General features: G+C 49.4%; 1 protein-coding gene across 4 annotated transcripts in view; it reads left to right on the forward strand.

The window, feature by feature from the left end:
• Window positions 1-12,456: 12,456 nt before the first annotated feature.
• AFAP1L2 (actin filament associated protein 1 like 2) overlaps window positions 12,457-16,427 on the forward strand; it is a 65,116-nt gene continuing 61,145 nt past the window's right edge. For all 4 annotated transcript variants that reach the window (XM_088528593.1, XM_088528594.1, XM_088528595.1 and 1 more), the window contains exon 1: window positions 12,457-12,533. In XM_088528593.1, coding sequence (XP_088384719.1) covers window positions 12,518-12,533 — 16 coding nt within the window. In that variant the 5' untranslated portion in view covers window positions 12,457-12,517. The remainder of the gene's footprint in view (window positions 12,534-16,427) is intronic.

The raw sequence follows: 16,427 nt of genomic DNA on the forward strand, positions 1-16,427 counted from the left end.
AAAGAGTGCAGCTCAGTGCAAAGATGCAGAGTTCTTAGGCAACTCTGCTGGCAGGAGCTATCTGATGCCCACATTTGGCATGGAGGGGATAAGAATTATTAATTTTAATGTAAGCATCAGAGTAGGAAGTGGGCTTGTAATTGGCCATTAATGTTGTTTGCCTGTATGCAAAATAAATTATTTGTTGCCCAAAGGGCTTCCATCGTGGAAATAGCTTTCTGCTAATTGCTTCCAAAAGAAATGCTTGTCCATGTGAAGAGGTAGTACTGCCATATGCACTGCGGTCTCTCACTTTCAAGGTAAAAGGAGACAATTCTGAAGGCAGACAATAATCTGTTTGGTCAGAATTGCTGTAGTTAATAAAAGCGCTCCTAGGGCTTGAGAATCTAGGGCCCCCAGAGCCTGGCTTCTGGGCATTAGCAGATGAAATATTTAAAGACGTGAAGATGCAGAAGCAGCTGTGAGGCTTCCCCTGGTGCCTTTACAGGCTGAGATTCTGACTCCTTTAGACACTTCGACAGATGCCCAGGGGCACCTGCCTGGGCTTTGGCACTGCCCTTTCAGCCAGCACCTCCCCTGGGCTAGAGACAAAGCTGCGGGGATCAGAGGAGCCTGTGGTGACATCCCCACGCTTCCAACTAGGCCTTTCCTGGCTGCATGGACCAGGGAAGTCCCTGACTGCTCCACATGCCACAACGGGCTCTGTCCCAGCCAAGCAGGGTGATTTGGCAGGAGCTGCTGACAGCCTTTCCCACAACAGGGCCTTACAGCTGGGGGCTTTTTTTAAAAAAAATAAAACTTTGGTGTCTGAAACTAATTTTTCAAAGTTATATTTTCTTTTAAATCAGTAGATTTTGACAATAGGATTTTTATTTTATTTTTGCTTTTTTTCTCTCTCCATATAGGTTAGAAACTGGCATTCTGGGGAGGTGTCCGTGTTTTTCCATTTGTCTGCGAGACAGTCTCTTTCTGAGTCTCTCTGTAAAAGTAAATTTATGTCTTGTCTATACAGTAAGTCTTCTTGTATGCAAAATGAAAAGTTGCCCTGGGCTGCAGTTCTGTACAATTAGTGTTTCCACTGTCATACTGCAAACAGCACATACTGCACTCCTGTGCCACTGTAACCTGCATCACTGTTGTACTCGAGTCAATGAATAAAGTTTGGAGCTTTATTCTTAATGGCTGGATGCATGCTGCCTCATTTATTTGTTTTTCATCTTGCAGATTCATATGAAAGTCTTTTTGCAAAGCAGGATGTGCCCTCAAGAGTGGGGGGAGAGACAGACAAGTGACCAGGTGACAAGAGGCAGGCGGAATTACGTGCCATCCGTGAGGTTCTCACCAGTGCTGTGAGTGGGAGCACAATGTTTCCTGTAACAAAGTCGCTAGAAATATATATTCATGCAAACCACATAAGGGTTTTAATTCTACGGGATTACTTTGTGGTTTAAAAGCATCTCAGATGTCAGAGATGTCAACTAAGCCACACTTTTTATCAGCTTCACCATCTGAATGGCTTCCTTCCTTTAAAACCCCTTTGAGCTTAGCTATTCTGTCCCTGACTTGAAGAGGTATTTCTGTGTCTTAATACTTAAAAGTTAAGTGTTTGCTTTAAACCTGCTTTGGTGGGAGCTTTAAACCTGCCCAGCCTTGGTCTGCATGTGGAAAATAGTGGAGAAGATGCCATTCAAGGAGATAGGGCCATAAAACCCTTATGAATGTGCTGAAGGCCTGTGTCTCCAGCAGACCTTCGTAGCAGCAGATTTAGGCACATCAGAGGAACCCACAGCCACTCCTGACACTGCCCCAGAGGACAACTGTTAAGGGAAATGCTCCTGCTCCATGCAGATGTCCCCTGGAAGAGCAGCCGCACGTGCCTGGAGCTCTCCAGCTGGCAATGAGCATCTTCACGGGATTCATCTGAGCCTCCTGCTGCTCCTGGAGCCAGAGCGACCAGAGCTGGAGCTTCGTGCGGATTGCTCGTTGGGCTTGTTTGCCGGGGCAGGAGGGGGTTACTATTTGAAATCACATCCCAAAACTGGGGATCAATCCTAGAAACTTGGAAGGGGGAGGAACCCTAATCCAGGCCACTGATCATCTGCATTGCAGCCCTCTGCAGGGGCAGGAGGACTGATACAGCCCAGACGTGGCTGAGAGTCCTTGAGCCTATGGAGAGCCGCTGCAGAATCGAGATCTGTGCTCTGATGTGTCTCCCATTCCTCGTTCCTCTGAGTCTCATCCCTGCCCTCACCTCACATCAGTCTTTATTCTGTATGAGTTCCCTCTCCCAAGGAAGGTCAAGCTTCCCTCAGAGCTATTTCATGAACTAGATGGTAAATATGTAAGGACTGAGGCTCAGATGAAGTGAGTATGAAGATTCCTGCTCGGACAGCAGCAGGTGGAGAGCTCAGGGTTGCAAGTGGAGAACTCAAGGTCGTATTCACAACTTAGAACTAAGGCTAGAACGTGAACGTAAGGAAAAAGAAATGAAGGTTAATTTATTGCAAGTGCTGGAAATCTGATGCCATGAGAGGCAGAAGCACCACTGCAGTGCTATATTGAAACACAGATATTTAACTAGGGAGCTGCAGTGTCCAGATGGAATAGCCCTAACTCAGAATTGGTCCATTTGTAAGCACGGGCTCAAGCTAGTGCCTGACCTGGGCACTTACCAAGTTACCTTTCCGCAGGCACGCAAGCCTGTGGACATCAGCAGGTCTGGGCATGTGTTGCAGTATCCCTTGTTTCTCTCTCTCCTCATGTTCACAGTCATTGCATTTCCTGCCACTCCATAGCCCTCAGAGATGTGCCAGACCATCACACATGAACCATGCCATAGCAGCTCATTTTGTCTCCTCTCCTTAGCACCAGCACAGAAAAACACAAGCTCAGGAAACCCCACTCTCCTGTGGGCAAAGCTCAGCCTCCAGCACGTGGAGCTGCGCGCGATTCCGGGCAAACCTGAGCCGGAGAAGAGTTAGGAAGTCGCCATCCAATGTGCGACCTAGGCCATGTCCTGCTCTGTGGTTTTGAAGAGCACCCTAGGCTGGAGCTCCTTCACCTGGCAGTGACAGAGCACTTGACCTGCAGACTCCTCCTGAATCCATAGATGCTGGGAACATTATCTCCGTTGAAGTACCCATATTCCTAGAGCAGACACGTAAGGTTCTGTTCCATAGGATGACAGTGCCAGCCTAAGCGCATTTTTAATTTCTCTACACTTAAATACAGAAGCCCAGCAAAAATCTAAATCTTGTGTTGCCTTATCCTTTCTTTCTTTTTTTTTTTTTTTGGTTAGGCCATTTTCCCTGTTCCCCTCCTCCCCATAAATAATGTGAGGTTTATGACCCCTGAGTAATGACTCTGGAATGCACTACATCCTACAGCATAGCAAGGCATCTGGCAATGGGAATCTTCACAGCATGTCAAGCATACACAGATAAAACCACTGTAAATAGATTAGATCAAAACAAGTCAAATGTCAGTGTTAATTTGCTGTCAAGTATACAGCCCAAGACCACTTCCTCCTGCAAAAAGAGAAATCCAGTTCCCAAGTCAGATTTGCTCCACTGTCACAGGAAGCTTGTTCCTCACCAGAAATCTCCCTGAACTCTGAACGAACAAGGCTGTTTTTTTCCCCTTGCTGTTTTATTTTCCATAGCTTTTGTGCCTGTCTACTGCTGGGGCTGAGTCTGGGAAACAAAAATGCAATCTTGCCTGCCATTTCTCTATTGTAAAAGGGGACTCTTGGGAGAGATATTTACTGTTTTCTATGGCTCAGCTGGAGGGCGAGAAAGAAAAATTGTTCCAAGAATTCCCATTACAAAGCTTTTCTTTTTTTTTTTTTCCTCACATAGACTCACTTTTATTTTGTAAGGACTTGGAGATGAAAGAGCAGGCAGCATTGGATCAGGAAGCTCGCTGTGCTCCCCGAGGTCAGGTGGGTCTCAGGCAGCCGCTGCTCCTCCGCATACGCACTCCCGAGCAGTGTGTGAGTGGGACTGGATGGAGTCAGGGTAAGGATGGGGGCCCGAGAGGAGGGGGGGGCAGGAAAGCAGCACGGTACAGCCTCTCCTCGGGCTCTGATTCCACAAGACCAAGTACGGGGCTGCTCAGCAAGCCCAAGGTGTTCCCACGCCCCCACAGCTTCTTCCTGCCATCAGATATGTCAGCACGACTACGGGGTCATTCTCAACGGCATTGGGTAACAGATCCTGCTAAAAAAAAAAAAAAAAAAAAAAGAAAGGAAAAGAAAAACATTTTTGACTTGGTTTCTATTTCTTTGTACGATTTGTTTTCCCTTTCACATGGAGTCAGCTCCCTGCTTTGGCTTATGGAGTGGCCTCACAAACTGCTGGCATAAAAAAAAAAAAGGAAAGCTCAAGTGGCGCAAAGGGGCGCGAAGAGAGAGGTGGAGCAGAAATCCTTAAACCTGTTACAGATAGTTCATGCTTTGTGTCACGAGATCGCAGTTACAGCCCAATGGCAGAGAGGGCAAGAGGCAGCCTCTCTTCATTCTTTCAGTTCCAGCAACAAATACATTCACATCTTCTATTATAAAGTAATTCACATCTTCTAATATAAAGTAATTAATAAGGAAGGGTATAATTGTTTCCAAGATCTTTGAGGTTAACAGAGTCATTGTAATGATACGTTTTCCTGTGTCCTGCCTATTCCACCCACTCCAGCCTGTGGGCTCAGTTCAACTTGCAAGACAGTTTAATCACTGCTAAGGGCTTTGGTTGGACACCCACCACTAACCGTGTCTCGAGATTTCCGCATCCTTTTGCTGCTTACCCCGATAGACTCTTTGCTCAAAGGGAGGCAGCGTCTGCAGGCCAGAGGACTAGGCCTCAGATGGAAGAGTTAAGCGTGCATTGTCCTTTCATTGCTGTCCCTCCAAGCTTTGTTAAACCAGGGAGTTTTGAACTCTGAGGGAGCAACATCATTAAAGAGGATATTGCGGGTAGAGGGAGAAAGGACTGAGCTCTGAAACCCAGCCAGGCTCAGGTACGTCAACATTCATGGAAGAAGGTGACACATTCTTTGCTAGGAACTCTTGCCTTGATGGGAGTTGTGTGATCTTGGCTAAAACTGGAGCAATATTATTTGGACAAAAGTCTTGAGAGGCAACCTCCCCGGTGTGCACTCCTTCCTAAAAAGATTCTGAGTCTTCCCAGTTGGCAGGAGTAAGGGGCTAGGTGTGGATTGATAACACATCCCTGGGGATAACACATCCTCAGTGAAGAAACATCTAACGCCAAGGCCAGGTCTGGCAGGAGCAGACTTACTTGGAGGCTCACTCCGTACTGTCGGAGGTCCCCACGTCATGCCTGGGAGTAGACTGATTATCTGTTCTCAGTTGTTTGGGATATCCCAGTCCCCATGGCATATTAGATATTAGAGAGAAGAGTTTATGGTAGAACCAACCCTCTTTAGTCTAGCGTAGCTTCCGCAGGAAATGAATGCTCCCTCTTGGCTGACTCTTGGATTTAGGTTAGACTGCACAGAAAACAAAATGCAGCTAATGACCTTCATGGTCTTCATTGCTTGATACATGCTTTGAGGTCTTTACGTAAACTAAGCGTTGTGAAATAGGAGACAAGCTAATAATTGAAACAGGTTTTATAAAGGTTTTACAAAGAGTGAACCACTGCTGCGAAATGCCTACTTTATGACTTTGATGCCATGCTGCATGTTAAATGACTGCCAGTAGCAAACTCTGTGGTATCTCCGTTAGCTCTTAGCCCTAATTATCATTTATAGAGGAATCCCAGCCAGAGGAATGAGGACTGCAATATAAAGGACTTAAGTGAGATTATTAATGTGACTACATGAATAACTCTCCTAGCAATGATGCTTTTAAGAGCACAGATACTGTAGGAGGGGATTCATTTGAGATTTTGAATCATTTAAAAGCATAAGACTTATTTTGCATGTTCTGGCTTTTGCTAGTTCCCGAGTCCTGCTGTGGGCCCCGGGGTGGCAGAGCGCTCTGGGGCACTGTGACTGCAGGCTGTGGGAAGGCCCTGTCCCGTGCCACGTCCCCATCATGACTGTACTACTGAGCCATCTTCACCTTCAGAGGCAGTCGTAAACCACTCAGAGAAACCTGGAGTCAAGAATAAGTCCTCAGAGCAAGGTTTCCCTGGAGGCAAGCTGCCCTGGGAAGAGCTGGCACTGCCTGAAGGATCCCTGCCTGTTCTTGCAGATGGAGTCACCTCCCTCCAAGGAAGGAGATTCCTACGACTTCCCCGTCTCCACAAACTCTGCTCCTCTGATGTCCTTCTCTCTTCAGTCAAGCCATGATATATGTATGGAAAAACATGTCCACTAGTCTGGCAGACACCTAGCAGTCTGTGTCTGCTCTCACAGTCCTGATCTTGTCCCACCACCATTCCACCAAAGCAGAATGAACTCCTGTACACATCATGGCATTCAACTTAGCCTTCTCCCCATGGGAACACTTATCAGAAATTAACTAAATTTACTAATCCCCACTTTCAGATTGAAACAAAATCTCCCCAGTCCGATTATCTCAATGTGGGACTGAAGTAAACTAAAGCAAATTAAAGGTACTTAAAATCTGAAGGTCTGGTAAAACCTTCTGCGAGTCTCGCAGCAGTATTGGCGCCATTACTGCTTCCCACCACTTGTTCACTGGATGTTACCCGCTTGCTCTGCAGCGCAGGAGCAAGCAAAGGTGTGAGTGCTGTGGGGAGGCCAAGTGGACTTCCTCAGCGGTTCAACGGAGGTAGGTTACTCTGCACGGAGACAGAAGGGCCATAACAACAACCATCTTTGGTGGGTGGGCAGAGAGAACTGGGGTAGAGGCTCCTGCTCAGAAGAAGCTGTGAGATAAGATCTCTGAGCGTCAGGTCTGTGTTGAGAACTGCTCTCTTCCTGTGGCACAAACCCACAGGTCCCTGCATGGCAGCTCCCTCGGCAGGGGGAGGGCAGGGGACAACCTTCTGCAAGACCAACACCTGCACCCCGACGGCCACGTCTCGCAGCCGGCCTGTTGTGGCTGCCATGCAGCCCTGTGCTCCCTGGCGAAGGGAGATGGAGGCCTAGTTGAACGTGGCCTCCGGCACAGACGGACACTCTTTGCTCCTGCCACTTGTGTTCCAGGTGACTTGCACCCCATCCAACTTAGCCTGTGGTGACCCTACCGGCCACTGCCCCTGGGCAACAGTCCAGGTTGCCCCCTCCTAGCCGAAAAAAACATTTCTGGGCACCTGGCCTGCAGAGTGAAGCAGCCTCTGTGTGATATTTTGTCAGCTACAAATCGTTGAAAAAGGCCTACATAAAGTCCTAATTGTGTCACAGAACAGGCTCTTCAGTCATCCATCTTCCTATTAAACTTGTGAATCTCAGCTACTCAGCCCTGTTGGAGTTATTTTCCCCTTCCCCTCCTCTTCTTTTAAGCTTCTATTTATATTCTCTCAGTTGTCTCTGCCAGAAGATCTCATGTGGATACATTAGGCCTTTTCAAAAGGAAAGTTGGATTAGAGCGATTTTTCTCCCCGTAGGACACAACAGCTTCATCCTTCATAACAGAGCAATACACTATAACTTCATTATAGATGGCATGAAGCTGGCCTATTTAAATAGAATACTTAATGATAGTTGGGAAGGCAGGAGAAATTCAATTCCACTGGTCTATGTGGGAAAAGAGAAACTGTGTTTTTGGTATTTGCCAGTGCTGACTTCTTGACTCTTAAATTCTCCTTTCACAGGAAAATAAGAAAAGATGCAGTGAACACAAACGAGATCTGTTACCCAACAGTTACTTCTGATTTGGCAGGTAGTTTGATATATCCTGAAAGCCAAAATAAACAGCAGACATGGGGTCTGGGAAAGAAACTTGGACTCCTCTTCCGTAGTTAGTCTTCCTGAAACAAACTGCATTTTAACGGGTGCTCTCCTGTATGGACCACAGGTTCTTATTTATTATCGCTTTTCCACTTCTGCAGTGCTGACCTCAGAAGTGTGCTCTGCTTATTGACTTTGGCCGGATAGAAGTGGTTTAGGCCTAAACAAAAACTCTCTAGTTTTTTTTCTTTGGGGGAAAGCCAGAATAAACAGCCTTCTGCGAGCTCAGAGTTGACTTCAGACCACAGTTTGTGGTGATGATGGGGAAGGCTTAAAAAAAAGCTTTTGAAAAAGCAACATGCAAAAATTAATGTTTTCCCATATTTAGGTAAAACTAGTTTTCCTCTTGCCTAAGTTTTAGTGGTGCTGAAAAGCGCCAAGAGTTCAGCTCTAGCAAGACATGTCCTACACTGAGGGCTTGACAAAACACACTTTTTTTTGTTGTTATTTTTGGGTTTTTTTTGTGCCAACCTGGGAACAATATTACTCAGCACTGTTTCACTGGAAGAATCTGTGTGGGTGAATTTTTCAGTATTTGCTCACTGATAGCCATGCTTTCCTATCCCATCCCCTCAAAAGCTAGGACCATGGCTTATTTGTGCATCTGCGTCAGAAAATCTTAGGAGGCTGATGGTCGTCTCCTGTGGGCACTGTGAAGCATTACGTGATGAAATGCAGTGTACTGACACCCAAGGATGTGTTTTGAGGGTCCCCGACATTGAGCTTTGAAGATAGTGCAACAACAAATGTTTTCTACTTATTTAACTGCTGATGACCACTGTCAAGGGAAGGCTAAAGAGCTTTTTGGAGGGGAAGTAGTGTCTGAGGTTGAAAACAAGTATAAGGAAAGAACAGCTCCAGCATCGACGTCGCCCAGGTTGTTGAGCGCACTGTTAGGTCAGCATGTATCACACTTTGGCCAGAAATAGCTATCCTATCCAGCAGCGGAGAGAAAATAATTCCTGCTATTGGAGCTCCCTGTAATTTGTCCTGGAAGCCGTTTGGACTCAACAACTGAAAAGGAAATGTCAAAGAATAGGAAGCCAAGAGAAGCTCATCAAAAAGACATCTGGTCTTGCTGTCTTAAATGGGACATTCCCTCCTCCCTCCAGCCACTCTCTTCCCAGCCATGCTCTTTTGAAACACTTAATGTCTGAGAGAATCCGAAAAATTGCCGGAATGTATCAGCCATGAAGCTTTTGTATAGCTGAGCAGCTAAACAGCTCTGGTTTTGTTTGTATTAGGGCTGATTGTCTTGACTTTCGTTGGTGGAAGTCAGAAGTGGCTGGGCACAGTCAGTGGAACAAGAGCAGCACGAGAATATGTCCCTCTCACACAAACCACTTCACAAGGAAGTATTAAGACTTCAAAAGGAACAATATAGGCAGGATGCTTGCTAATCATCTGAAATGAAGGATTCCTCTTTGAGAGAGGGTTGTCATCCCTCTTCTACTGCAAGCTGGCTACTTTTCCCTGCAGCAACCATGCTAACAGTGACCCATCTGCCTCTGCTTCTTCTAACCCTTTCTTCATTGGCTCAGCCCTGGCAAGCTCCCAGTTCCTTCCTGGAACCAGAGACTTATCTGGTGGGCCAGTTATCTCTGGAGAAAACATTTCATTACTGTTCATTCTCCTGGATGGGTAGCCTGGGATTCACAGCACTGTTCTGCAGTAAGTCACGTGGCAATGCCATTTGTCACAGGCTGCTTCACAAAACTGTGTTCTGGGGACCTGGGTGGGTTAAGTGTCTTGCAGTGGGGTGTAATGGTTCTGGTCGTATGAATGACGAAAAAGGCAGCAGAGGCCAGCCAAGTGGTTCTGAACTCCCTGGGGAGGAATTGGATGCCTCTGTTCAGTTCCCCAGCAGCAACTATCACCTCAACCCACCAAAAAGAAGCTCCAGAAGACAGGCAGGATTCGATGGATCAGGGTCAAAGATATTGGTAGGAGCTCCAAAAATTTATTGAATGTCTTGTCCTTGCTTCTGACCAGATGGGAGCTGAAGGTGGACTGTAAACAAGACAGCTGAGCTTGCAGCTGCTGAGAGCAGTGATCCCTCCTGGTAGTATGGTCCCAGCTACTTCCTTGGACTTGCTATGATGTTCATATAGTGTCTTTCTTCCTTTCAGGTATAGATGCTTTACCTGGAACCAGCACCAGGTCTGCAACACAACTCACTTTTCTAGCCTGGGAGAAGAATCTGTCATTTTAGTTTCTCATCACCTTCACCATTGAAGTTGCACCATTTCACCATGAAAGTTGATCTAGCAATTTTGAAAATGGTACAAGAAAGAGGGACTGTGTGGTCAGAAGCAGGGGTGAGAGGAAAGATCCTCCCCTTTCAGATATAGCAAAGTTATTAAGTTGGCACAGCTGACCTTAGGTCCAAAGCCTTGGTTCAGGAAGATATGAATATAGACAAGAGTAGCAGCACAGCATCTCTTTGGCAGAAATCCTATGTAGAGCCTCTCTAATGGAAGGGACCTACTCCCCTGCTCAGATTATGGCAGCATTTCAGCCTGGCAGTGTGACCAGGGAGGCCAGAGTGACCATCAAGACCTTGTCTTTATCTTCTTCATTTCTTAATGCTTCACAGAACACCCTCAGCTCAGTCCGAGGGTGCACACACAGGCACAGTGTTTGACACGGCTCGCTGTCTTTCAGAAATTTAACCAGGACAAATTAATCTTGCATTCTGAGGTTCCTGAACAGCTTTGATAAGGGCTTGAGGTAAAGGGAAAGACTGTGAAAGAACAGGCTTCTTCGAAGCGTAAAAGAAATTTCTACCTTTTGTTCTGCCAGCTGGAATATTTTCCCTTTGGAAGTGGCAGTTTGCTGGTGTGAAAGGTAAGTGTAACAGCAAAAATGAATTATTTTGATCATTAACAAATGATTATTCACCTGCTCAGTCCCCTTTAGTTTAGCCAAAGGGTGATAATCTCACTAGCAGCCAGACTGGCTATTAATGCAACATAATCAGGTAGCAGTGAAATAAGTGTTAAAATGATAAGCTGTGGTATGATCCTCTGCACTGAAGGAGCGGGTGTCAGACACCAGTAAGGGGAGGACTCAAGCAGAATGAGCTTGGTCCTCAAGGCTTGTCACAACTGAGTCGTCACTCATAAGCAGGAAAATAACGTGAACTATGTGGACATGCATATTGAAATCTGTGGTTGACTGCTCTTTTATTGGCTCCTGAGAAGCTCAGATAGGAAAAGCAGTAAGCAAATGTTTATTCATGGTAAGCTTCCAGCTTTCAGCATCAATATTGGGAATTTTAGCTGCTTGCATTAAGAAGGGGCTGGGTATTTCCTCATTTGATTAAAGCCAGAGAACAACAGTGTGCTTGAAAAAGGCCATTCCAGTGTATTCCTGGGTATTTCCTAATACAAAATGAAGAGGACAAACAGGAAGAATTTTAATCCTTCTGCCGTTAGTATTTGTCCCATTGTCACTACCTCAGCAATTGCCATAGGCCTGGCCAACAGTCCTTGGACTGCGGAGAGCCCTCATGGAGGTGCAGGGGAAGGAAGGGGACATGGCAGTGAGTAAGGGCTCCGAGGCTCACAAACAGGAAGTTTGGGTATACAAGTTCTTGATCTTTCAAATCTTCTTTAATTAGTTTAAGAGGCATTATCCTTAATTAGTACCGATGAGTTGAGCATGACTACTACTTCAGGACCCATGTGTGCTCACAAGGTTTATATCTAGGCCTCACCACCCAGCCTTTACCATCCTCCTGCCCAAAATCCTAAAGCAGGCCCAAGCTCAGGACCAAACCTCTTTTGCCCAGACCTCAAAGCCTAACAGTCCCTTAAGGTTTAAGGCAATGGGATGAGGAAGAACCTCAGGGCAATGAGGTCCCAGTGGGACCTCATCCTTCAGTGGAAGCAGGACTAGAGCCGCCCACAGAGACCCTATGGATACAGAGGACAGCGTGTGTGCTCTAGCGCATGATGCAGAGCTGGTTTCTGCTGAGGAAGATGGAAGAGGAACCCAACTTTTCCAAGTGCCGCCCCGGGCAGTGCAGGCAGTGGGTCCCTGGCTGGCTCCTGCCTGCTGTCCTGGCACAGGGTCACACACAAAGCTCTCCTGGGACAGCCAAGGCCTTTCCCTGAGGATCCCCCGGCCCCACTGCAACCATCCTACAAACAGGGAGCAGAGAGGGTCCCTCTGCGATGGCCACAGCTCTGGGGAGCAGCAGGAGGCCCATGTCCCCGCCATGCCCTGCCCAGGCCCAAAAGCCACCAAAAAAAACCCTCAAACGCCTCAGCCCAGAGCTCTGCTCTTCCTCCTCCTGCTGCTGCTGCTGCTTGTGGCTCCAGCCCTAATCCCGGTCTTTTCCCTGCAGCAGCCACCGAGGCCCCGCGGGGAGAGGGCCGGAGCCCCGACCCCAGGTCCCCCCATCCCTCTCCCCGAGCCGCCTCCGTAGCTCCCGGGCGCCCTTCCCAGCTCTGCGGCGCCCCTCCTGGGCCGGGCCGGGCCGGGGCGGAGCGGGGCGGCCCGGGGCGGGGCGAACCGGGCCGGACCGGGGCGGGGCGGCGCGAACCGGGCCGGGCGGGGGCGGAGCGGGGCGGACCGGGCGCTCCGGCGGAGCGGGAGGCTGCGGGGCGGCAGCGCCGTGCGCCGGGACCCCGGCCCCATGGAGAAGTACAAAGGTGAGGCGGGCGCCGCGCGTGTCCGTGTCCCGCCGCGCGGCCGCTCGGGGCTGTCCGGGGAGCCCGACCCGGGGCTGCCTGTTCCCACGCGGGAGCGGTCCCGGCTGGAGGGGGATTCGTCCCTGCCCGCGAGTGGGGCCGGCTGCGGGGGTGGTCCCGTCCCCGCGAGGGCGTGTTGGGGGGCGAGGGCACCTCCGTGCGCGCGTGGGGCCGGGGCGGGTGCCCCGCGGTCCCTTGTCCCCGCAGCGGGCAGGGGAGAGCGCGGGGAAAGGAGACTCGTTTGAGGCAGTCTGGGAGCTGAGCCCTTTCTCGCCGTTTCGTTTTCGGCGGCCGCCGAATTTCGCCAGCGCCGCTGCCGTTTCCTCCGCAAACTCCCGTCTGGGCGGGCGAAGGGGCTGGTGGCGATGGGGGGCAGCTCCGCTGTCCCCTGGCAGGCTCGCCCGCAGCCCCCCTGATCCCCGGGGGTCCCTGAGGCTGGTGCTTCCCGGGGGCCGGAGCGCTCGGCAGACCCAGGCGCTGCTCCCTGCACCTGCGGGGTCCCTGTGCTCTCCCTGTTCGGAGAGAGTCGGACCCTCCTGGGGGCAGAGTCCGAACTGGAGCATCCAGGAGCGGAACTTAATGCTGGACCAGTATGGTTCTGCCTGACCTAGTTTAGAGCCGTTATTGCCCCACCTGCGAGACTGGCTTAGGAGTGAGCAGATGCACTCAAGTTACATGGCTCGTGTTTGCTCTTTTTTCTTTCTTAATATCTTAAGGCATCATTTTCATTTTCCTAAGACTGTTTTTTTTTATTTCACTATGAGAGTAATTTAGTGTTCAGATATGACTATTATTGCGTTGCCTGTTGCATTTTGATCTGTTCCTCACAGTTGTTGCTTTACAGGCCCCATAACATCATTGGAAGCCCAATAGTGACATACTGTTCAAGATAACGATATAAATCCGATATTGTGCAGCCTTTTATTTATTTATTTTTTAATTCTGGCAGGGTCTGTGCGATGCCATTGAGTTCCAGTAGCGCAGCAGTAGCTTCATTGAGACGCAGCTATGTTTTGCGCATTGTGTTCTCCGGCGGGCACGCTGCCCCTCCGAGCAGCGAGCGCGTGTGCGAGGACCAGCGAGCGCAGCCTGTTGCGGACACTCGCCAGCGCTCTCCGCGTTGCAGGCAACAAGTGTGCGTGGTAATGAGGTGCCAGGCAGCTACAGGGCGATTGCAACAGCCTGTTTAGGGAGGGAAGGTGAGGGTTGGGTGCAGGCACCTGGTGTGGAGGAAGCAGGTGGTGGGGAGGGCCAGGTTAGGTGTATGTGGGAGTTGGGAACCCTCGGGAGCAGGTGGAGAAAGCAATTAAGGTTTTACTCCTAGTCAAGCACCTGTGGATATTCCCAGTGATGACCCTTAGCGCGTGGGGGGGATCTCCGGCTTCTCCATCCCTGCCCCTGGCCAGGCGGGGTTCTTGTGCAGCAAAGTCCTGGTGTGGCAGAGACACCGGCGAGGCGCTGCCGAGGGACGTATTACCCCAGCCTCCTGCATGGGCCTCGCGAGGGGAGGCGTCTCCCCTCCAGCTTCAAGGGTGAAGTGGCTGCAGGAAGGCTGTGGAGAGCTGGGGGAGGGCATGGGCAAGGGGGCCTGCAGGGTGATGCCCTCTCTCTCCCCTTATTCCTCCATATTTTGCCTTTAAATACAAGTTTCATGCCACTGTCCCATTTTGTACACATGGGTACAAAATCTGACCTCTGTGGCTCCTTGTCTGCTCCTTGACCCTGCAGGTTGGACAGGCTGGTTCAGCATGACCCGTCACCCAGCTCGTGTTGAGTCCTCTCAGGCCACCCCTTGTCACCATGGTCCCTGGTGATTCTGTTGTGCTCTGACTCCCCAAGTACTGTCTAAGAGGTCAAATGATATGAACCTTGAGAGATTAAGACCAGTTATGTATTTTTAATATTAGAGCTCTATAATGGAAATCAAAGACTCATTGCAGTCCAGTTATCCAAAGAAGGGTAGTCAACATTCTTCTTTTATTCTTAGGCAAAGACAAACATTGCATTTCTCCTCATTTGGGGGTCTCCAAGGGCTCTGGAGGGCATTGCTGGTATTTGCAGTGTTCCCTGTAAGGTGTTACGGAGAAGTTGTTTTCTTAACAGAAACAGAATTTAGCACAGATAAGGCTTGAAATGGCAACTTGGTAGAAAGATGAGGTGCTAGCTTGCTCATTATTATGTTTTAAGGAGTTGGGGGAACATGTGGGGCTCTAGCTGGAAGCTTGGTTATATGCACAAGGTTTGTGCACGTGTGTTTTAGCAAGTTCTTGCAAATACAAGGGTTGTGCTTGGGATTAAACAGCAAAGCAGAGACAGGAATACAAGACAATGGCTCTGAAACAGACTGAGGCCCCTTTTTAAAAGCTAGTTCATCTCAGTTGATTTATACTAATGTGATCTAGGCTGTCTGTAAACATAGGTGGTTTCTCCTAGGCAGGGCATCAACACAGCTGTAGTGTTTTGTTAATTGGACTAATTGGCACCTGGAGAGAACAGGGCAAGAATTGCCCCATATGCCAAATCCAGCACAAAATCAGGTGCAAGTTAACATGCTGAGCAGCTCTCTAGCAGCTCTAAGGATTTGTGCTTGTGTAAGGGTGACCCTGCTGGGCTTTGGAGAGGGGAATGGACTCTGTTGGGGAAACAGCAGCAGGAGGGCACAGCTTACTCAGCAGAGACCTCGGAGATGAAACCTTTTTCTGTGACTGAAGCCACAGCCCACTTCAATTATACATTCACCGTGTCCACCCTGCCAAGGCATCCTACACACTCTCGCCCTCGCCAGTGCAGCGTTTCTGCCTCTTCCAGCACAGCTGCAGCTCTTTTGTAAGCAGGGCACCCAGGGGTGCTCGGAGTGGGGTGCATGCACCCCTGGCACTGCCCAGATTGAGACGAGCTCCCTGCAAATGGTCAAAAGACCATTTTGATCAACCTCAGTGACTTTTCCTGTGTTTGTGCGGGGATGCTGCTTTTTCTGCCTTCCACAATAGTTGCTGAGACTAAGGCGGGGAATCTGTGGGCAGTGGAGAGCAGCGGGTGCAGCACGTGGTCCTCTTGCTGCTGCTCTGTCCATGCTTGGTTTTGGTCATTGAACAAAATTGCTTGGAAACTGCTCCCCAGGCTATCGGTGCTCATGAACTCCGAGCACCTGCTGGAGGCAGCGCGTGAGCCCTGGGGCTCTACAAGTCTCCTTGCAACTGCTCTGCGCCTTTGCCCTGCCGTCCTGTCCTCTGCTTGTGCTGTGCAACGGGGGAACCACGTGAATGAGTTCAGTGCTCAGGGGCTCTTGCTGGACACGCAGGGCCCGGGAACACAGGGGGTGGCTGTGCAGAAGGGCCTGCCCTGCTCCTCCTGGCGCAGCTGCGCAGCCCGCGCTCCTCTGGCTGGGCCAAGCACTGCAGGCTCTGCAGTGTCAATTCTGGGCTTCCGAGACGGTGAAAATCCTCGCTCCAAAATGTTTCTGGCTCAACACAGAGCAGACATTAAGGATCTAAATGACCAGAGTCCTTAAGACCTTATGGAAAACCGAGAACCTCAACCTCAAGGCATTGTGGCCAGTGCCTTCCTTATACATCCATCCTGCCTGGATAAACTAGATACTGTTCGCTTCAGAACTCTTTTTAAGCTTCAAAAATAAGTTGCTGTAACCTCTGAAAGGGCAGGAGTACATCTGAGGCAGGGAAAGTGTATCTTCAGGCAATAGCAGAGAGCCCAGAGAAGCTGGGAACAGCTCAGAGGACCAAAACTCAGCCAGGTGCACCTGTGAGTAAAGATGCAGAGCATGAACATACTGGGGCTTCCTCTGTGCAACTACCTGCCCGAAGCACAGATCCAGACCTAGGAGGTAAACTGGGT

Source organism: Tinamus guttatus, unplaced genomic scaffold, assembly GCF_059628265.1.
Source record: "Tinamus guttatus ecotype Peru unplaced genomic scaffold, ASM5962826v1 Tinamus_guttatus_pri_ptg000314l, whole genome shotgun sequence".
Taxonomy (NCBI): Eukaryota; Metazoa; Chordata; class Aves; order Tinamiformes; family Tinamidae; genus Tinamus; species Tinamus guttatus.